The 22,268-nt window shown below is 44.4% G+C and overlaps 2 protein-coding genes across 8 annotated transcripts in view; both read right to left on the reverse strand.

Annotated features, from left to right (window-relative positions):
- LOC148380539 (janus kinase and microtubule-interacting protein 3-like) overlaps positions 1-18,991 on the reverse strand; it is a 35,445-nt gene extending 16,454 nt beyond the window's left edge. Inside the window, exons 1-9 of one of the 5 annotated variants that reach the window (XM_088365053.1) lie at positions 18,832-18,991; positions 18,631-18,708; positions 16,670-16,758; positions 14,140-14,169; positions 13,781-13,948; positions 13,590-13,668; positions 12,952-13,126; positions 10,369-10,611; positions 9,923-10,222 (exon numbers count right to left, since the gene is read on the reverse strand). In XM_088365053.1, coding sequence (XP_088221179.1) covers positions 9,938-10,222; positions 10,369-10,611; positions 12,952-13,077 — 654 coding nt within the window. In that variant the 5' untranslated portion in view covers positions 13,078-13,126; positions 13,590-13,668; positions 13,781-13,948; ... (2 more) ...; positions 18,631-18,708; positions 18,832-18,991 and the 3' untranslated portion in view covers positions 9,923-9,937. The other 4 variants (XM_088365054.1, XR_015855003.1, XR_015855005.1 and 1 more) reach the window with 4 other exon arrangements.
- On the reverse strand, positions 4,652-7,276 carry LOC148380540 (janus kinase and microtubule-interacting protein 3-like). Of its 3 annotated transcripts, XM_088365050.1 has the most exons (10): positions 7,123-7,276; positions 6,845-6,907; positions 6,660-6,758; positions 6,341-6,574; positions 6,155-6,220; positions 6,025-6,093; positions 5,871-5,948; positions 5,581-5,814; positions 5,376-5,501; positions 4,652-5,006 (listed from the first exon to the last, which is right to left on the reverse strand). In XM_088365050.1, exons 1-9 carry the CDS (start codon positions 7,189-7,191, stop codon positions 5,385-5,387), a joined length of 1,029 nt encoding a protein of 342 aa, XP_088221176.1. In that variant the 5' UTR covers positions 7,192-7,276; the 3' UTR covers positions 4,652-5,006; positions 5,376-5,384. The 3 variants fall into 3 exon arrangements, with proteins under 3 accessions (XP_088221176.1, XP_088221178.1, XP_088221177.1); XM_088365052.1 differs by having other exon boundaries at positions 5,376-5,499; positions 6,341-6,758; XM_088365051.1 differs by lacking the exon at positions 7,123-7,276 and having other exon boundaries at positions 5,376-5,499; positions 6,845-6,966.
- Positions 18,992-22,268: the final 3,277 nt, after the last annotated feature.

The raw sequence follows: 22,268 nt of genomic DNA on the forward strand, positions 1-22,268 counted from the left end.
CTTTACTTGTTTGAAAAGGACTGGTTACAAGACAGACTTTTTTAATTTATTTAATGGGAAGAAGACTTATTTAGTTTAATTGATCTATTTTTGTTCCCTGCCAAAATTCGATTTGCTGCAATTCCAAATTTCCAAAGTGAATGAAGGAAAGAAGTCGTTTAAATTATGATTTTGTTTAAATACTAGGCATAGACACAAAATCTACGGCACAAAATGGGCAGACTTTACTTGTTTGAAGAGGACTGGTTACAAGACAGACTTTTCTGATTTATTTAATGGGAAGAAGACTTATTTAGTTTATTTAATCTATTTTTGTTCCCTGGCAAAATTGGATTTGCTGAAATTGTATTTTGCCAAATCTTGCCTTGAGACCTGATAGGAAGTATTAAACGCTTAGTTAAATCAATACAAGTTGGTAATAAGAGCGAGTAATGTTGGTTGAACCGATGAATGAAGGTTGAAAGCAATTTAAATTATGACTTTGTATAAATACTAGATATTAACAGAACATCTACTGCGCGAAATGGGCAGAGTTTACTTGTTTGAGAAGGAGTGGCTTATTCAAAACTAAGATTTATTTAATCTGTTTGTTCCCAGGCAAAATTGGATGTGATGCAATTCCAAATTTCACCACATGATGGTGCCCAATTTTGACTTCATAGGACATATTAAACACTTAGCTTGTTATTATGTTCAAGGTAATCAGATTTGTTTATCATTCTAATGGCCTCTTCAAAACTATTCTGGATTACTACTTTGGATCTATTCTACATTACTTGGCAACAACATACTCTGTAACAGATTAGGCAGTATAATCACATATGTTAACTTGAGAGTGCCCACACTCAATCTACTTATCGTGATGTGTTAAATCAATTACTGTTAGACATTATTTGTCTGATAATCTACCAAATCTTTGAATTGAAGAATTTGTGATTCTAATGGCCTTCTTTTGAAAGCTATTCTGAATTACAACTTTGGATCTTATATTACTTTGCAACAATCTACTCCGTGACAGATTAGGCAGTATAATCACATATGTTAACTTCAGTGCCCACACTGTATTTATTTATGGTTATTTGTTAAATCAAGTACTGTTAGACATGAAATAGGAAGTGTTTAACATAAATGTTATGGCTACTCACCATTGTAGCTCGCTCCTGGTCAATGATACGAGCCTCTTCTTGCAGTGGAAAACTTGCAGCCAACAAACACCATGGAACCTAAAGGAATGAAATTAAACATTAACATTTCGCCTCGACCAATTTTCACACGTACAACGCAACGCGGCTACACTTCTGCTATTACAAACGTAAATCTCCTTAAACACAATGAGTGTTACTTACCGTGTACGCTCTAGACGGTCCAGTTGCAAGCAGAAAATAAAGATATTTCTGTTAATAATCGTCGCTGCTCAGTGGCTCACGGCCATCGCGCCAACAGATTTGAATCGGAGGTTCGGGCAATTACGTCATATCCGCGGCACATGACTGCGACGTAATACCCGCTTATCTGAAACGGCAGTTAAAAGTAGAGTTACATCAAGTTTTCTTGGAACCTAAACGAATGAAAGAAAACTATCATTTGGCCACAACCAACATTCACAGATACAACACAACGTGCGGGGTTGAGGTTAAAGATTGAGTGAAGGGCCCTCGTTTTAAACTACTGTTTTGAAAAGGAGTGGGAACAAGTAAGACGTATTTAATTTATTTAATGGGAAGTAGTAAGACTTATTAAATTTATTTAATCTACTTTTCTTCCCAGGCAAAATTTGATGTGCTGCAATTCCAAATTTCCAAAGTGAATGAAGGAATGAAGTCCTTTAAATTATGATTTTGTATAAATACTAGGCATTAACACAAAATCGACGGCACAAAATGGGCAGACTTTACTTGTTTGAAAAGGACTGGTTACAAGACAGACTTTTTTAATTTATTTAATGGGAAGAAGACTTATGTAGTTTAATTGATCTATTTTTGTTCCCTGCCAAAATTCGATTTGCTGCAATTCCAAATTTCCAAAGTGAATGAAGGAAATAAGTCGTTTAAATTATGATTTTGTTTAAATACTAGGCATAGACACAAAATCTACGGCACAAAATGGGCAGACTTTACTTGTTTGAAGAGGACTGGTTACAAGACAGACTTTTCTGATTTATTTAATGGGAAGAAGACTTATTTAGTTTATTTAATCTATTTTTGTTCCCTGGCAAAATTGGATTTGCTGAAATTGTATTTTGCCAAATCTTGCCTTGAGACCTGATAGGAAGTATTAAACGCTTAGTTAAATCAATACAAGTTGGTAATAAGAGCGAGTAATGTTGGTTGAACCGATGAATGAAGGTTGAAAGCAATTTAAATTATGACTTTGTATAAATACTAGATATTAACAGAACATCTACTGCGCGAAATGGGCAGAGTTTACTTGTTTGAGAAGGAGTGGCTTATTCAAAACTAAGATTTATTTAATCTGTTTGTTCCCAGGCAAAATTGGATGTGATGCAATTCCAAATTTCACCACATGATGGTGCCCAATTTTGACTTCATAGGACATATTAAACACTTAGCTTGTTATCATGTTCAAGGTAATCAGATTTGTTTATCATTCTAATGGCCTCTTCAAAACTATTCTGGATTACTACTTTGGATCTATTCTACATTACTTGGCAACAACATACTCTGTAACAGATTAGGCAGTATAATCACATATGTTAACTTGAGAGTGCCCACACTCAATCTACTTATCGTGATGTGTTAAATCAATTACTGTTAGACATTATTTGTCTGATAATCTACCAAATCTTTGAATTGAAGAATTTGTGATTTAATTAATAGCTTGTTCAGGGTAATCAGACTTGTATATAATTCTAATGGCCTTCTTTTGAAAACTATTCTGAATTACAACTTTGGATCTTATATTACTTTGCAACAATCTACTCGGTGACAGATTAGGCAGTATAATCACATATGTTAACTTCAGTGCCCACACTGTATTTATTTATGGTTATTTGTTAAATCAAGTACTGTTAGACATGAAATAGGAAGTGTTTAACATAAATGTTATGGCTACTCACCATTGTAGCTCGCTCCTGGTCAATGATATGAGCCTCTTCTTGCAGTGGAAAACTTGCAGCCAACAAACACCGTGGAACCTAAAGGAATGAAATTAAACATTAACATTTCGCCCGGACCAACATTCACACGTACAACGCAACGCGGCTACACTTCTGCTATTACAAACGTAAATCTCCTTAAACACAACGAGTGTTACTTACCGTGTACGCTCTAGGCAAAATTGGATGTGATGCAATTCCAAATCTATCTGAAACGGCAGTTAAAAGTAGAGTTACATCAAGTTTTCTTTTTTAATCAACACAATCATTTACAACCGTTGACCAGAAAGAATCGTCGAAATTCGACGTCCCCCACAAACGCCACGCTCACTCGCTTTTCAGGGCAACAAAAGTACTTCTTTTTAAAAACGATGAGTTGTACTTACCGTGTACGCTCTGGACGGTCCAGTTGCAAGCAGAAAATAAAAATATTTCTCTTGTTAGTCGTATGTTACCATCCGCTGTGTCTTTGTCAACATCGCCGCCATTTTCCTACTTCCTGCTGCGAGCCGCGCCCACGGATTTAAATTTGGGCGGAAGCTCTTTCCATTGGCGTCGTTTTCGCGTATAGCAAATCCGATTGGTTGGGAAGGGTGCACGGTTATGCAGCCAAGGGGTCCTGTGATCGGTGGGACGTAAAGTAGGCGTCGACGTCACGTCCGCGTCACGTGACCACGACGTGGCAGACGTCATATAGCAACCGCTGTTTTGTTTAGTAGACTTACAGTTGTTATGCATTGACATAATGGCGCACACACCAAATAGATTTAAATAAATTAAATAATTCTTCTGCCCACTCTCTTTTAAACAAGTTAACTCTCCCCGCGGATTTGAATTCCGGCGAAAGTTACGCCCATCGACGTCACGTATGTCACGTGACCACGACGTGGCAGATGTCATATAGCAACCGCTGTTTTGTTTAGTAGATTTACAGTTGTTATGCATTGGCATAATGGTGTGCACTCAAAATAGATTTAAATAAATTAAATATTTCTTCTGCCTACTCCCTTTTAAACAAGTTAACTCTGCCCACGTCCATTGACGTCTTGTCTGCGTCACGTGACCACGACGTAGCGACGTCATATAGTAACCGCTGTTTTGACCAGTAGACTTAGTTATTATGCGTTGACATAATGGCGCACTGGTTAGCATGGCCACCTCTTAAGCATGATGATGCGGGTTCGACGCCTGATCAATGTTAGCATGGAGTGAGCTGAAGTGCATGGCGCTGAAGATTTGAATCTTTGAAATGCGCTGAGGTCTGACATATCAGGCAGAATGGTTTGCCATCACGTTCAACAAAAAATAGAAACTTTCCCACTCTGATTAAAACGTCCTGTGTTCATCTACGTATTTTCGTTTTGCTGTGCATCTTTTCCCTGCCATTTCGAGAGCCCAATTGACACTCATAGTTTAAAGAAATGTGTTTGCCCATCCTACTTTGTGGAATTTCACCACATGCGCTTTTGACCAAAATACCAAATTGAACTCAAGTGAAGCCAACACGCACAACCCCCCCCCCCCCCCACACACACACACACACACACACACACAAATGTTGATATGAACATAAAAGAGCCGCATGCGGTTCGGGAGTTGCGGCTTGGCCAAACCTGTACTATACAACTTTATTTGTATAAAATTTTCACAACAGCTGTCACACAAACAAAGCGGGAAAAACCGAAGACGTGCGTGTTCCGCCCACGCTGGATTTATTTGCACCTTTGAAAAGACACCGTATTGCCGCAGATGTGGCAAAGAGTACTTTTGGGCATCTGAGACGGAAGGATGTCCAAAGCATCACGTCACCTGCTCTGGTAGGCATGGTGGTGGGACGTTGAGGTCAACCGCTTTGGGGTTGGCTGAATCTTTGATCGCAGGATGCCACACACTTGAAGACAGAAGCAGAAAATCAGAGCTAAATGCAAAATGTACTCACCGGTGACTCCAATTTTTTTCCCCCCTGAAGAAACAGCTGGACGGGTGGCCCCGGCTGGCCAGTGGGACTCTTGTTATTCTGACCCTTTTTAGTGCGCGTTTGGGGCAACAACCGTTTTTTGTGGCGCTCTCTTCTGGTTCAAAAGTGCCCTGCATGTGAATTTGCTTTTCCTGCCTTCTGATTGGATGAGCGCCGGTGTGACGCGGTGCCTCTGTCACCAAGGCGGGGGGTATACGTTGGCATCGGAGCGTCTGCCAACGTCTGAGACCGGCTGGCAGTGTATCGGAGGTGTCGAGTGCGGTGCCGCTGGAGCTCACTCACCAGCTGGTGTTAGGGCCACAGAATGAAGGCCAAGGAGAAGAATAGAAAGAGAAACAGAAACTTCTCCTCCAATTGTTTGATTTGTCTCTTCTGAGCTTCGATGAATTCTTTCAGCTCTTTGTTCCTCTAGCACGGACAAATGGAAAGTGGCATTCAAAAGCCAGTAAGCGTGCAAGTAAGTGCCGGGCTGGCTTTGGGCCCTTACCTGTTGCGCGCTGTGCAGCAGATCCATTCTCTCTTGGAGGATGCAAGCGTCGCGCTCCCTCAACTCGCACATCAGGGCTCGCTTCCATTGGTCCACGGCGCTCCTAAGCTCTTCTCTCTGATCCGCCGTCAGCACGTCATTCACGCCAGCGTGGCTGGCTTTTTCGCCGTCCGTGGCGGGGCAGTCCCGCTGCGGTAGCGCCTCGTACAACATGGCCTCCAGCTCCAGGATCCTCTGGGCCGCAATCCTCGTCCATCAGTGGTCCGGCGGGAGATTTGAGGGCGGCTTACCTTATGAGCCTGGTCCATGGAACACTTCCTGAAGTCCAACTCTTCATCCAGGTAGCCCTTCTGCTTGCAGAACATATCCTAGCACAGCTCAAGGTCAGAATTGTTGGGGCACATTGCCGGAGTTCCCCTTGGCTGATGTCGCGTGTCTGTCTACCTTCTCACTTTCAATGTCCAACATCTTCTGTTGAAGTGCTGACTTGGTCACTTTGATGTATTCTAACCACTGAGGAAAGGCTGCTGTCACATAAGCAGAATGCGAGAGCGTGCGTGGACGTGCGCGTTACCTTCTCGGCTAGGGTGAGAAGGGTCCTGGCGTGAATCACGACCACCTGCTCCTCGTTGGTGAGATTCTGCAAGAGCCCAAAGGCACAGCGTCAACAAGCTTCTTTCAGCGCAAAGCCTTCCAAAACTCACATTTGAGCCGCCGAGTCTCGTGGAGTGCGAACATAAGGAGTTCGACATACACTTACGGCGTTATAGCCCAGGATGTCCAGCTTCTTCATCAGATCACTGATGACGATGTCCGGGGGAAAGGCGCAAGGAGCAATGTAAGGTGTTCTGGGACCTCGGGTTAAGGTTAGGGTTGCGAGGGACGGCTTACGTACGCTCACGCCCTCGGCCTCGCAGTAGATCTGCAAAGGGCTGAGGCCGTCTGGGAAACGGACTTGCAGACACTTCAAGACGGGGGAGCGCCACTCCCTCTCCTGAAAGGCAGATGCATGCATCCGTCCGTCCGTCCGTCCGTCCGTCACATCTCTGGCCTCAACACGCTTGTGCGAGTCTTCCCACCTCCAGCTCCAGGATGCGGAACTCAAGCAGTTCGTTTTGGTCTCGGATATCCTGGATGTGCTCTTTCAGACGCGCTTCTTCCGCCTCCATCCGCCTGACCTGAAAAGACAGTCAGACCTCATCTGCGGGGCTTCCCGACAGGTGTGACGCCAAGCGACTCCGCCCAGCGCCTTTCTTTCCGTCACCTTTTCGGCCAACTGCTGATTGCTCTGACGCAGCAGCTGCTTCTCCTCCACCCACTTGACATTCTAGAAGAGACAAACGCGTGGACAGCTTTGGAATGTTGTGTCATTTTCATCCACAAATTCTTTGGTTGACTGGAAAATGACATTTGCTTTTCTCCGCATTTTCCCAGCCACGTTCGGGGGGGGGTGGGGGTTGGTCCAGTAATGCCAGACGGATGAGTGACTGAAGAATGTAGCTATTTTGTCTGAGAAAAAGGTGTGCTCATTGATGAGCTTACCTGTCCTTGTTGCTTCAGCGCTGACTCCAGATCTGCTACTCTGCTTTGATAGTGACCCATTTCTACCATCAGCTTTTCTCTGGTCTGAAAGGAGGAGGAGGGAGGCTCCTCCTCCTCCTTTCAGACCAGAGAACACCCGAGGCTGGGTGAGAACGGGGAGGCTGCGACCCGGCTGGGGGTTGCGGGAAGGGGCGCCACCTTGATCTCCTTCTCGGCGTCGTAGTCCCCTTCGCTGGTCTGGGCTAGCAGAGCGTAGGCTCGTTGCAGCGCTTGATATTCTTGCGTCAGCTGGCGGTAGCGAAGCTCCGCCTCTTCATGCACACACCAATGCAACACAGCACTAGTACCAGAATCAGTCAGACCGGCGACAAAGCACCCGCGACGCAAAGACGAGTCCGATTCCAGGCTGAAGAGGAATGTTTGGTGCCAATACGCTGGCAGAAATGGCGGGCTACCTCTTCGGGTTCCGTGTCGGGGGTTCTGTCGGTGTGAAAAGACAAGGACGATCCGTCCGAGTCCACCAACACGTCTTCGTCGTAGCCGTAAAATGTTTCGATGACCTGCGGGCGCGGAAGCAAACATCTCTCTGAACAAACTGAAGCGACACCTCACGATGAATCGACGAGAGGAACGATAGCGAGAAAAAGGCCATTTCATCTTGCGCAACACCAAGCAGCCGCAAACAAACAGACTCACCTTGCAGGACCTCACGCTTTGTTCCTCCTCAGAGATTCTCGACGTCGGTATCGTAGCAGCAAATCTCTCTCCTGTCGACACAAATAATCCGCCTTTGAGATTCTTTGGATGCAAAGGGAACGAACGGCTCCGGCGCAGAAACAAACGCGACTCACAATGACATTTCTGACATGAGCTCCTGTCTCCAGAGCCTGAAAAACACGTCACCGGCGATGATTGGAGGGACGCTCGTCTTTTCCAAAAGTGACAACTACAGGGTGTGTCAGGGTTTTCCAGATTATCGTATCATTGTGTTGCTTTGACTTTGACTGCGACCTGTAATAAATAATATTATTTATCCCCTATTTATCCCTATCGCTTATCCCTTCCTACACAAAGTTGTAAAACACCCCTTGCTATGTTTTGACTAGAGGTCAAGGGCTTCCTCTATTCAATCCACTCTTACACCCACCCTGTTTCTCTTAATTAAAATGCTCGTGCAGGAGCCGAGAGTCAGACTTCATTCGTACAACGGATGGACTCTCCACCTGCAGGTGTCCAAAAGAACTTACTTGTCTCCCGTGTGGTTCTTGCAAAATAAGTTGGAGCGAGCGCAACTCTAACAGGGTGCATTTTGCCACTAGCTGCCTACGGACAATGACGTCGCGCTCGCGGCTCATGGTTGACGGGCTGAGCAGCCGGGCAAGTCCGTCGTTTTCAGCGCACAGCGAGTGGCAAAGGCGCTGACAAAACGGGAGCTTTGAGCTGCTGAAAACGGCAAAACAAGTCTAAAGCGTGTTCAAACGCGTGCGCACAATGCTCCTGCTTGAAAGGTCGGAATTTAAGGGGCCAATTTTTTGGATGGCGGCCGCCGGCCAAGCTTTGGACGGAAAAGGTTTCCTGGCGACAGCGAGCGAGCGCGGCGCTGCCGTACGTGCACCGAGTCGCCTGCCTGAAGACCTTGGACAAGTCGTCGATGATGTGCCGCTGCTCCACAACTTGAAGGAACTCCATTTCACCGTCCTGCTGGCCGCAACCGCGGTCCAGGTCATTGAGCGAACTAGGCCTTCTCTGTGGAACACAAATGCAGTGGACTCTGTTGGCACGCCGCCGTTGTCCGCGTCGACTTACCAAGCTTGCCATCTCCTCGTTCTCCTGGGTGACAAAGCGCACTTTGTTTTCAAGGCGACACAGCACCAGCGAGAGTTCTTCATTCTTCCTGCTCAGGCGTTTGTTTTTGTACAGGAGTGGCAGAAACTGGCTTTCTGTTTCTCTCAGTCGCTTTAGCTGCAAGCATGAAGTGCGGGATGTGAAAGACGCACAACACGCGGGCCAGAACGTATCCATTCCTTTTGCATCGGTTTGAACGGAATCGTGGCTTTGGCTCCCAATAAAAGACACCTACCAGGCAACCGACTCGCCGCGCCGCTCAACTAATAAGCAAGCGCAATGGGTGCCTCGCTGGATGGCGCGCATCAAACGTAGCGCAAACCTTCAAGCGTGCCGTCAATAAATTACCAGTTCATTGCGCTCTTCAGAAAGCAGGGCGTTTCGATCCTCCAGTTTCCTGATGACTGCGCTGAGCTCAGCGATTTTCAGATGAAACCGTCGCGTGTCCCGATCCTCCTGAGACTGAAAACGCCCCGCAACACACACACACAAGCACTCGTTCAAAGTTCAAAACTGTTTTTGTGCTACCTTCCTCCAGCAACGAACTAAGTCATGCGTACTGCAAGTGTGTGATGAGGTGGCTTACGCAATAAAGAGGATTGCTAGTAGCGGCGTTGACCCCACTTCCAGGGTAGTTTAGGCCCGCCCTTTGGGAATCCCTCAGGGCAGCGATCTGCTGCTCGGCAGCCTGAGTCTGCAGCTGAAGGCGGTGGACGTGGCCGGCCCCAGGGCTTCATCCAAAACACTAACCGCTCTGTCTTTCAGCTTGATCTCATCCGTCTGGATGTACAAACGGGGAGCGCTCAGGCAGGCGGGCAAACTCATTTGCCAGAATTGTGACAAAAACAAAGAGAGCAACCGGCCAATTTTTTTCTTGAATCGACTAGAACACCTTTGCTGTGACAAAAGCGAAGCGAGCAACCGGACATTTTCTTCTTGTGAAATAGAATAGAATAGAATGCCTTAGGTGTCATTGCACTGCAGGTATACAACGAAATTGGGAACATAGCCACGCACCGCGCATCTGATCAGTCCTACCAGTCGGCGGATCTCCCTCTCGCAGTCTCTCTTGGTTCGGCTCAGCTCCTCCCGATGCTGGTGATGAGCCGATCGGAGCTCGGCCGCTCGGGACTGCCAGGCCTGCTTGGCCGCTGCCAGGGCTTCTTCCGCGCTCCTGGTGGAGGCGACACCGCTCGGTCTCCCGACACCGCCGCGTCTCCTCCACCTCCGCCAGCAAAGCGCCCCCCCTCCTCACCTGAGCAGACATTGCGCCACACCGGGCCGTTGAGACCGCAACGGAGCGCCGCGACGCTTACTGGGGACAAGCTACACAATACGGTAGCGGCCGCATCGAAGCCCGACGTGGCGTGCGGATAGTCAGACACGGATAGAGCGGATCACCTTGTCCATGGAGCCGTCCCTCAGGCTGAGGACCAAGGCATTCAGTCGCTGGATCTCTCCATCTTTGATTTTGATCACTCTCATCAGCTCCATTTCATGCTGCCGCAGTAATGTCTCCCTGGTAATGGCTAACTCTTTCTGCTTCTCCTCATGGAGTTTGCTTTTGAGTTCCGTCATGGCGGCGGTGGCACGGTGGTGCTCCGCCCGCAGGTCCTGACTTCTCTCTCTCTCCAGACAGCTGACCTGACATGACTTAGACTTAGACTTAGACAAACTTTATTGTCATCTTGTCTGCACATGGTGCATACAAAACGAAATTCCGTTGCATACGTCTTACAACAAAGTAGTGATATTGCAGTTGAATAGAAGTAACATATCCTATGAAAATATATATATATACATATATACTATATATATATATATATATATATTAAAAATAAGTGCAGCAGTGATAATTATGCAATAGTGCAAGTAGGCAAAACAGTATTCAAGAGTGTGCAGAGGAATGCTAAACCATGTATTAAACTTCTATTTAAAGGGTTTATACAAGTTCAGTAAAGTTGGTAGTGCGAGATAGTGCAAGATAGAGGTCCGTAGTGTCATAAAGTACAGTTCTGTGAATGTGTGATGCAGAGTTCAGTTTAGAGCTCAACAGTTCTAGTGTTCAACAGTCTGATGACAGCAGGGAAAAAGCTGTTGCAGAACCTGGTGGACCTGCAGCGGATGCTGCAAACCTCTTCCCAGAGGGCAGCAGGGAGAACAGTCCATGGTGGGGGTGTGATGGGTCATTGATGATGTTACGGGCACGGGACATGCAGCGCTGAGATGAAATGTCCTGAATGGAGGGAAGAGGAGCCCCTATGATCCTCTCTGCTGTCCTCACCACTCTCCTCACGTTCTTCCAATCGGAGGCGGTGCAGCCTCCACACCACACAGAGAGACAGCTTGTCAGAATGCTCTCTATGGTGCTCCTGTAGAACGTCCTCATGATGGGTGGGGGCAGGTGGGCTCTCCTCATCCTCCGCAGGAAGTACAAGCGCTTCTGTGCCCTCTTGACCAGTGCCGTAGTGTTCATAGTCCAGGTGAGGTCTTCTGTGATGTGGACCCCCAGGAATTTGGTGGTGCTGACCACCTCCACAGCTGAGCTGTTGATGATCAGTGGAGCGTGGTGAGGCTGTTTTTTCCTGAAGTCGACGAGGATCTCCTTCATCTTCTCCTCATTCAGGATCAGGCTGTTTTCTCTGCACCAGCCCACCAGCTGCTCCACCTCCTCTCTGTAGTCCAGGTCGTTGTTGTCTCTGATGAGCCCCACCACCGTTGTGTCGTCTGCTGACTTCACGATGTGATTGGTGGTGAACCTGAGGACGCAGTCGTGTGTCATCAGGGTGCACAGCAGGGGGGCTCAGGACGCAGCCCTGAAGGGAGCCTGTGCTGAGGGTGATGACATCAGAGGTGTTCTGTCCGACCCGGACTGACTGAGGTCTGTTGGTGAGGAAGTCTAGCAGCCAGTTGCGAAGGGGGGTGTTGAAGCCCAGGTGTTCCAATTTTCCTACCAGATGCTGTGGGATGATGGTGTTAAACGCTGAGCTGAAGTCCAGGAACAGCCTCCGCACATGGGTGTTCTTCTCCTCCAGGTGAGCCAGGCTCAGGTGAAGAACGGAGGAGATGGCGTCCTGAGTGGAGCGGTTTTGCCGGTCGGCAAACTGGAACGGGTCAAATAATAGGGGGAGTCTGGAAACGATGTGACCTTTAAGCAGCCTTTCGAAGCACTTCATCATAACCGGAGTCAGTGCAACAGGCCGGTAATCATTAAATGAGGTGATTTGAGGTTTCTTCGGCACCGGAATGATGGAGGCAGTCTTAAAGCACGCCGGCACTGTGGCTTGGCCCAGCGAGGTGTTAAAAATGTCTGTGATGACCCCAGCCAGATGACTTGCACATTCCCTGAACACACGCCCAGGAATGTTGTCGGGGCCAGGGGCCTTACAGGGGTTGACTCTCCTCAGGGTCTTCAACACATCGGCGGAGTCAAGGCAGAGTACCTCCTCTTCCTGATGGGGGACAGTTTTAACTGCTGGAGTGCCGTTTAGTGCCTCGAACCTCCCAAAGAAGTTATTTAGACCATTTAGAAAGTCAGCATCAACTACACCCACCGGGGGGGGGGGAGGGTGAGTTGTAGTCTGTAATCGCCCGTATGCCTTGCCACATACTCCTGATGTTTTTGACGTCGTGGAAACGATCCTGAAATTTTCGACTGCGGTCTCGCTTCGCTATCCTGATGGCACGGTTCAAGTTGGCTCTCGCTGTCCTCAGTGTCTCCTTGTCGCCAGACTTGAAGGCAGAGTTCCGCGCTCGTAGCGTTTGACGTACCTCCTCAGTCATCCAGGGTCGTTGGTTGCCCCGGGTGATGATATTCTTAGTGGTGCTGACGTCCTCGGTGCATTTGTTGATGTAGGCTGACACAGTCATGGCACACGCATGTCTAATCTACATCGGGAAAACTGGGAGGGAGGGAGGCAGGCAGGGAGGCAGGCAGGGAGGCAGGCAGGGAGGCAGGCAGTGTCTGTCTGTTGAGGTTTTCACCTTGTTCTTCTCCTGCTGAAGTTCTAACTGGACGTCCATCAGTTTGGTTCTCAGCTCGTCATTGGCGGCCTGAAGGGCGTCCGTTCGCTCCGCCTTGGCCCGCCCTGCCGGAGCTCGTTTGGACATCTCTTACTCGAGTCTCGCCCGGTCGTCAGTCAGAGATCACAACATTTGTACCAGGAGAGCACAAACGCAGCGCTGTTTTCCACTGGCTTCGAACTCAACTTCAATCGGTACCGTAACTTACAACATCATAAACATAGAACTAGCTTGAGTTATTCATTGAATAAATGCATTTGGTTCTTCAAAACTGCATCACGCAACATAGCGTGACCGAGACGGCCGTTATCCACCTGCGTGAAGTTATTTGGTGAAATGAGATGTTTAAGACACCATCGTTCTGTCTCTATGTAGATGAAGGGAAATAATCGATTGCTGAAGGTCCAAAGGTGTTGTGATAAACAAATAAACATATTAGTGATTAGTGACATATTTGTGATAAACATATTAGGCAGGATAATCACATATGTTAACGTGACTGTCCACACTGTATTTATTTATGGTTATTTGTTAAATCGAGTACTGTTAGACATGAAATAGGAAGTGTTTAACATAAATGGAAGACGAAAGGGGTACTCACCATTGTAGCTCCTGCTGGTCAATGATACGAGCCTCTTCTTGCAGTGGAAAACATACAGCCAACAAACACCGTGGAACCTAAAGGAATGAAATTAAACATTAACATTTAGCCTCAACCAACATTCACAGATACAACGCAACGCAAACTACACAAACGTAAATCTTTTTAAACACAATGAGTTGTACTTACCGTGTACGCTCTAGACGGTCCACTTGCAAGCAGAAAATAAAGATATTTCTGTTGATAATCGTCGTGTTTGTATCCGGTGTCTCGCTCAAGGCCATTGCGCCCACAGATTTGAATTTTGGCGAGAGTTCAGCCTATTGACGTCATTTCCGCGGTGTAATACCCGCATATCTGAAACGGCAAAGTTAAGAGTAGAGTTAAATAAAGTTTTTAGTCAACGCAATAATTTACAATCGTTGACCAGTCGAAATAATCGTCGAAATTTGGCGTCTGTGGCTGGAAGCAGACGCCGAGTTCGACATTCCTCCCAAACGCCACACTCCCTCGCTTTTCAGGGCTAAAAAAAAAACAGTTGTAATTACCTTGTACGCTCTAGACGGTCAAGTTGCAAGCTGAAAACAAAAATATTTGCCTTGTTAGTCATCGTGTTACTAACCGCTGTGTCTTGTTTGCCATAATTGCCGCTTTCCTACTTCCTGTTGCAAGCCACGCCCACGGATTATAATTTTGCCGTGAGTTCCGCCTATTGACGTCATGTCCGCGTCACATGACTGCGACGTAATATTATCTAAAACTGTTTGTGCGGTATTGTGTTGTTCTGTGCGGTATTGTGTTATTCTGTGCGGCGTCGTGTTGTTCTGTGCGGCGTCGTGTTGTTCAGTGCGACGTCGTGTTGTTCAGTGCGGCATGGTGTTGTTCAGTGCGGCATGGTGTTGTTCAGTGCAGGATGGTGTTGTTCAATGCGGGATGGTGTTGTTCAGTGCGGGATGGTGTTGTTCAGTGCAGGATGGTGTTGTTCAGTGCGGCATGGTGTTGTTCAATGCAGGATCGTGTTGTTCAGTGCAGCATAATGTTGTTCAGTGCAGCATGGTGTTGTTCAGTGCAGGATGGTGTTGTTCAATGCGGGATGGTGTTGTTCAGTGCGGGATGGTGTTGTTCAGTGCAGGATGGTGTTGTTCAGTGCGGCATGGTGTTGTTCAATGCAGGATCGTGTTGTTCAGTGCAGCATAATGTTGTTCAGTGCAGCATGTGTTGTTCAGTGCGGCATGGTGTTCAATGCGGCATGGTGTTGTTCAGTGCGGGATGGTGTTGTTCAGTGCGGCATGGTGTTTTTCAGTGCGGCATAATGTTGTTCAGTGCGGCATGGTGTTGTTCAGTGCGGCATGGTGTTGTTCAGTGCGACATAATGTTGTTCAGTGCGGCATAATGTTGTTCAGTGCGGCATGGTGTTGTTCAGTGCGGCATGGTGTTGTTCAGTGCGGCATGGTGTTGTTCAGTGCGGCATGGTGTTGTTCAGTGCAGGATGGTGTTGTTCAGTGCAGGATGGTGTTGTTCAATGCAGCATGGTGTTGTTCAGTGCGGGATGGTGTTGTTCAGTGCAGGATGGTGTTGTTCAGTGCGGCATGGTGTTGTTCAGTGCGGCATGGTGTTGTTCAGTGCGGCATGGTGTTGTTCAGTGGGGCATGGTGTTGTTCAGTGCAGGATGGCGTTGTTCAGTGCGGGATGGTGTTGTTCAGTGCAGGATGGTGTTGTTCAGTGCGGCATGGTGTTGTTCAATGCGGCATGGTGTTGTTCAGTTCGGGATGGTGTTGTTCAGTGCGGCATGGTGTTGTTCAGTGTGGCATGGTGTTGTTCAGTGCGGCATGGTGTTGTTCAGTGCGGCATGGTGTTGTTCAGTGCGGCATAATGGTGTTCAGTGCGGCATGGTGTTGTTCAGTGCGGAATGGTGTTGTTCAGTGCGGCATGGTGTTGTTCAGTGCGGCATGGTGTTGTTCAGTGCGGCATGGTGTTGTTCAGTGCGGGATGGTGTTCAATGCGGGATCGTGTTGTTCAGTGCGGCATGGTGTTGTTCAGTGCGGCATGGTGTTGTTCAGTGCGGCATGGTGTTGTTCATTTCGGCATAATGTTGTTCATTTCGGCATAATGTTTAGTGCGGCATAATGTTGTTCAGTGCGGCATGGTGTTGTTCAGTGCGGGATGGTGTTGTTCAGTGCGTTATAATGTTGTTCAGTGCGGCATGGTGTTGTTCAGTGCGGCATGGTGTTGTTCAGTGCGGCATGGTGTTGTTCAGTGCGGCATAATGTTGTTCAGTGCGGCATAATGTTGTTCAGTGCGGCATGGTGTTGTTCAGTGCGGGATGGTGTTGTTCAGTGCGGGATGGTGTTGTTCAGTGCGGCATGGTGTTCAATGCGGAATGGTGTTGTTCAGTGCAGGATGGTGTTGTTCAGTGCGGCATGGTGTTGTTCAGTGCGGCATAATGTTGTTCAGTGCGGCATGGTGTTGTTCAGTGCGGCATGGTGTTGTTCAGTGCGGCATGGTGTTGTTCAGTGCGGCATGGTGTTGTTCAGTGCGGCATAATGTTGTTCAGTGCGGCATGGTGTTGTTCAGTGCGGCATGGTGTTGTTCAGTGCGGCATAATGTTCAGTGCGGCATAATGTTGTTCAGTGCGGCATGGTGTTGTTCAGTGCGGGATGGTGTTGTTCAGTGCAGGATGGTGTTGTTCAGTGCGGCATGGTGTTCAGTGCGGGATGGTGTCTTTCAGTGCGGCATGGTGTCGTTCAGTGCGGCATGGTGTCTTTCAGTGCGGCATGGTGTCGTTCAGTGAGGCATGGTGTTGTTCAGTGCGGCATGGTGTTGTTTAGTGCGGCATGGTGTTGTTCAGTGCGGGATGGTGTTGTTCAGTGTGGCATGGTGTTCAGTGCGGCATGGTGTTGTTCAGTGCGGTATCGTGTTGTTCAGTGCGGTATCGTGTTTCTCAGTGCGGTATCGTGTTGTTCAGTGCAGTATCGTTGTGTTGTTCGTATTGTGTTTAACACTTAGCCTCTAACACTTAGCCTCTAACACTTAGCCTCTAGCATCTAGAAGGTAAATAAATAGGAAGGAAGGACTCACCGGTGACGCCTTCGCCCACGTCCAAGCGTTGTACTTTGTATTTTCATCCTTCTGACAGTGGAAAACATAGCCAACAAACACCGTGGAACCTAAACGAATGAAAGAAAACTATCATTTGGCCACAACCAACATTCACAGATACAACACAATGTGACGTGCGGGGTTGAGGTTAAAGGTTGAGTGAAGGGCCCTCGTTTTAAACTACTTTTTTGAAAAGGATTGGGAACAAGTAAGACGTATTTAATTTATTTAATGGGAAGTAGTAAGAGCTATATAATTTAATCTATGTATTATATTCTATTGTATTGTATTCTGTTGTATTCTTTTGGATTGTATTCACACTAACCCCACTAAAACTTCAGCCCACAAAAACTCGCCTCTGGCGCCTAGCCTCTGGCACTTAGCCTCTAACACTTAGCCTTTAACACTTAGCCTTTAACACTTAGCCTTTAACACTTAGCCTTTAACACTTAGCCTTTAACACTTAGCCTAGAAGGTGAATAAATAGGGTTAAAGGTTGAGTGAAGGGACCTCGTTTTAAACTACTTTTTTGAAAAGGAGTGGGAACAAGTAAGACGTATTTAATTTATTTAATGGGAAGTAGTAAGACTTATTAAATTTATTTAATCTACTTTTCTTCCCAGGCAAAATTTGATGTGCTGCAATTCCAAATTTCCAAAGTGAATGAAGGAATGAAGTCCTTTAAATTATGATTTTGTATAAATACTAGGCATTAACACAAAATCGACGGCACAAAATGGGCAGACTTTACTTGTTTGAAAAGGACTGGTTACAAGACAGACTTTTTTAATTTATTTAATGGGAAGAAGACTTATTTAGTTTAATTGATCTATTTTTGTTCCCTGGCAAAATTCGATTTGGTGCAATTCCAAATTTCCAAAGTGAATGAAGGAAAGAAGTCGTTTAAATTATGATTTTGTTTAAATACTAGGCATAGACACAAAATCTACGGCACAAAATGGGCAGACTTTACTTGTTTGAAGAGGACTGGTTACAAGACAGACTTTTCTGATTTATTTAATGGGAAGAAGACTTATTTAGTTTATTTAATCTATTTTTGTTCCCTGGCAAAATTGGATTTGCTGAAATTGTATTTTGCCAAATCTTGCCTTGAGACCTGATAGGAAGTATTAAACGCTTAGTTAAATCAATACAAGTTGGTAATAAGAGCGAGTAATGTTGGTTGAACCGATGAATGAAGGTTGAAAGCAATTTAAATTATGACTTTGTATAAATACTAGATATTAACAGAACATCTACTGCGCGAAATGGGCAGAGTTTACTTGTTTGAGAAGGAGTGGCTTATTCAAAACTAAGATTTATTTAATCTGTTTGTTCCCAGGCAAAATTGGATGTGATGCAATTCCAAATTTCACCACATGATGGTGCCCAATTTTGACTTCATAGGACATATTAAACACTTAGCTTGTTATTATGTTCAAGGTAATCAGATTTGTTTATTATTCTAATGGCCTCTTCAAAACTATTCTGGATTACTACTTTGGATCTATTCTACATTACTTGGCAACAACATACTCTGTAACAGATTAGGCAGTATAATCATATCTGTTAACTTGAGAGTGCCCACACTCAATCTACTTATCGTGATGTGTTAAATCAATTACTGTTAGACATTATTTGTCTGATAATCTACCAAATCTTTGAATTGAAGAATTTGTGATTTAATTAATAGCTTGTTGTTATGTTAAGGGTAATCAGACTTGTATATAATTCTAATGGCCTTCTTTTGAAAACTATTCTGAATTACAACTTTGGATCTTATATTACTTTGCAACAATCTACTCCGTGACAGATTAGGCAGTATAATCACATATGTTAACTTCAGTGCCCACACTGTATTTATTTATGGTTATTTGTTAAATCAAGTACTGTTAGACATGAAATAGGAAGTGTTTAACATAAATGTTATGGCTACTCACCATTGTAGCTCGCTCCTGGTCAATGATACGAGCCTCTTCTTGCAGTGGAAAACTTGCAGCCAACAAACACCGTGGAACCTAAAGGAATGAAATTAAACATTAACATTTCGCCTCGACCAATTTTCACACGTACAACGCAACGTGGCTACACTTCTGCTATTACAAACGTAAATCTCCTTAAACACAATGAGTGTTACTTACCGTGTACGCTCTAGACGGTCCAGTTGCAAGCAGAAAATAAAGATATTTCTGTTGATAATCGTCGCTGCTCAGTGGCTCACGGCCATCGCGCCAACAGATTTGAATCGGAGGTTCGGGCAATTACGTCATATCCGCGGCACATGACTGCGACGTAATACCCGCTTATCTGAAACGGCAGTTAAAAGTAGAGTTACATCAAGTTTTCTTGGAACCTAAACGAATGAAAGAAAACTATCATTTGGCCACAACCAACATTCACAGATACAACACAACGTGCGGGGTTGAGGTTAAAGATTGAGTGAAGGGCCCTCGTTTTAAACTACTGTTTTGAAAAGGAGTGGGAACAAGTAAGACGTATTTAATTTATTTAATGGGAAGTAGTAAGACTTATTAAATTTATTTAATCTACTTTTCTTCCCAGGCAAAATTTGATGTGCTGCAATTCCAAATTTCCAAAGTGAATGAAGGAATGAAGTCCTTTAAATTATGATTTTGTATAAATACTAGGCATTAACACAAAATCGACGGCACAAAATGGGCAGACTTTACTTGTTTGAAAAGGACTGGTTACAAGACAGACTTTTTTAATTTATTTAATGGGAAGAAGACTTATTTAGTTTAATTGATCTATTTTTGTTCCCTGCCAAAATTCGATTTGCTGCAATTCCAAATTTCCAAAGTGAATGAAGGAAAGAAGTCGTTTAAATTATGATTTTGTTTAAATACTAGGCATAGACACAAAATCTACGGCACAAAATGGGCAGACTTTACTTGTTTGAAGAGGACTGGTTACAAGACAGACTTTTCTGATTTATTTAATGGGAAGAAGACTTATTTAGTTTATTTAATCTATTTTTGTTCCCTGGCAAAATTGGATTTGCTGAAATTGTATTTTGCCAAATCTTGCCTTGAGACCTGATAGGAAGTATTAAACGCTTAGTTAAATCAATACAAGTTGGTAATAAGAGCGAGTAATGTTGGTTGAACCGATGAATGAAGGTTGAAAGCAATTTAAATTATGACTTTGTATAAATACTAGATATTAACAGAACATCTACTGCGCGAAATGGGCAGAGTTTACTTGTTTGAGAAGGAGTGGCTTATTCAAAACTAAGATTTATTTAATCTGTTTGTTCCCAGGCAAAATTGGATGTGATGCAATTCCAAATTTCACCACATGATGGTGCCCAATTTTGACTTCATAGGACATATTAAACACTTAGCTTGTTATTATGTTCAAGGTAATCAGATTTGTTTATCATTCTAATGGCCTCTTCAAAACTATTCTGGATTACTACTTTGGATCTATTCTACATTACTTGGCAACAACATACTCTGTAACAGATTAGGCAGTATAATCACATATGTTAACTTGAGAGTGCCCACACTCAATCTACTTATCGTGATGTGTTAAATCAATTACTGTTAGACATTATTTGTCTGATAATCTACCAAATCTTTGAATTGAAGAATTTGTGATTCTAATGGCCTTCTTTTGAAAGCTATTCTGAATTACAACTTTGGATCTTATATTACTTTGCAACAATCTACTCCGTGACAGATTAGGCAGTATAATCACATATGTTAACTTCAGTGCCCACACTGTATTTATTTATGGTTATTTGTTAAATCAAGTACTGTTAGACATGAAATAGGAAGTGTTTAACATAAATGTTATGGCTACTCACCATTGTAGCTCGCTCCTGGTCAATGATACGAGCCTCTTCTTGCAGTGGAAAACTTGCAGCCAACAAACACCATGGAACCTAAAGGAATGAAATTAAACATTAACATTTCGCCTCGACCAATTTTCACACGTACAACGCAACGCGGCTACACTTCTGCTATTACAAACGTAAATCTCCTTAAACACAATGAGTGTTACTTACCGTGTACGCTCTAGACGGTCCAGTTGCAAGCAGAAAATAAAGATATTTCTGTTAATAATCGTCGCTGCTCAGTGGCTCACGGCCATCGCGCCAACAGATTTGAATCGGAGGTTCGGGCAATTACGTCATATCCGCGGCACATGACTGCGACGTAATACCCGCTTATCTGAAACGGCAGTTAAAAGTAGAGTTACATCAAGTTTTCTTGGAACCTAAACGAATGAAAGAAAACTATCATTTGGCCACAACCAACATTCACAGATACAACACAACGTGCGGGGTTGAGGTTAAAGATTGAGTGAAGGGCCCTCGTTTTAAACTACTGTTTTGAAAAGGAGTGGGAACAAGTAAGACGTATTTAATTTATTTAATGGGAAGTAGTAAGACTTATTAAATTTATTTAATCTACTTTTCTTCCCAGGCAAAATTTGATGTGCTGCAATTCCAAATTTCCAAAGTGAATGAAGGAATGAAGTCCTTTAAATTATGATTTTGTATAAATACTAGGCATTAACACAAAATCGACGGCACAAAATGGGCAGACTTTACTTGTTTGAAAAGGACTGGTTACAAGACAGACTTTTTTAATTTATTTAATGGGAAGAAGACTTATTTAGTTTAATTGATCTATTTTTGTTCCCTGCCAAAATTCGATTTGCTGCAATTCCAAATTTCCAAAGTGAATGAAGGAAATAAGTCGTTTAAATTATGATTTTGTTTAAATACTAGGCATAGACACAAAATCTACGGCACAAAATGGGCAGACTTTACTTGTTTGAAGAGGACTGGTTACAAGACAGACTTTTCTGATTTATTTAATGGGAAGAAGACTTATTTAGTTTATTTAATCTATTTTTGTTCCCTGGCAAAATTGGATTTGCTGAAATTGTATTTTGCCAAATCTTGCCTTGAGACCTGATAGGAAGTATTAAACGCTTAGTTAAATCAATACAAGTTGGTAATAAGAGCGAGTAATGTTGGTTGAACCGATGAATGAAGGTTGAAAGCAATTTAAATTATGACTTTGTATAAATACTAGATATTAACAGAACATCTACTGCGCGAAATGGGCAGAGTTTACTTGTTTGAGAAGGAGTGGCTTATTCAAAACTAAGATTTATTTAATCTGTTTGTTCCCAGGCAAAATTGGATGTGATGCAATTCCAAATTTCACCACATGATGGTGCCCAATTTTGACTTCATAGGACATATTAAACACTTAGCTTGTTATCATGTTCAAGGTAATCAGATTTGTTTATCATTCTAATGGCCTCTTCAAAACTATTCTGGATTACTACTTTGGATCTATTCTACATTACTTGGCAACAACATACTCTGTAACAGATTAGGCAGTATAATCACATATGTTAACTTGAGAGTGCCCACACTCAATCTACTTATCGTGATGTGTTAAATCAATTACTGTTAGACATTATTTGTCTGATAATCTACCAAATCTTTGAATTGAAGAATTTGTGATTTAATTAATAGCTTGTTCAGGGTAATCAGACTTGTATATAATTCTAATGGCCTTCTTTTGAAAACTAT

Source organism: Syngnathus floridae, chromosome 21 (genome assembly GCF_059516105.1).
Source record: "Syngnathus floridae isolate MCC-2025c chromosome 21, RoL_Sflo_1.0, whole genome shotgun sequence".
In the NCBI taxonomy this organism is placed as follows: Eukaryota; Metazoa; Chordata; class Actinopteri; order Syngnathiformes; family Syngnathidae; genus Syngnathus; species Syngnathus floridae.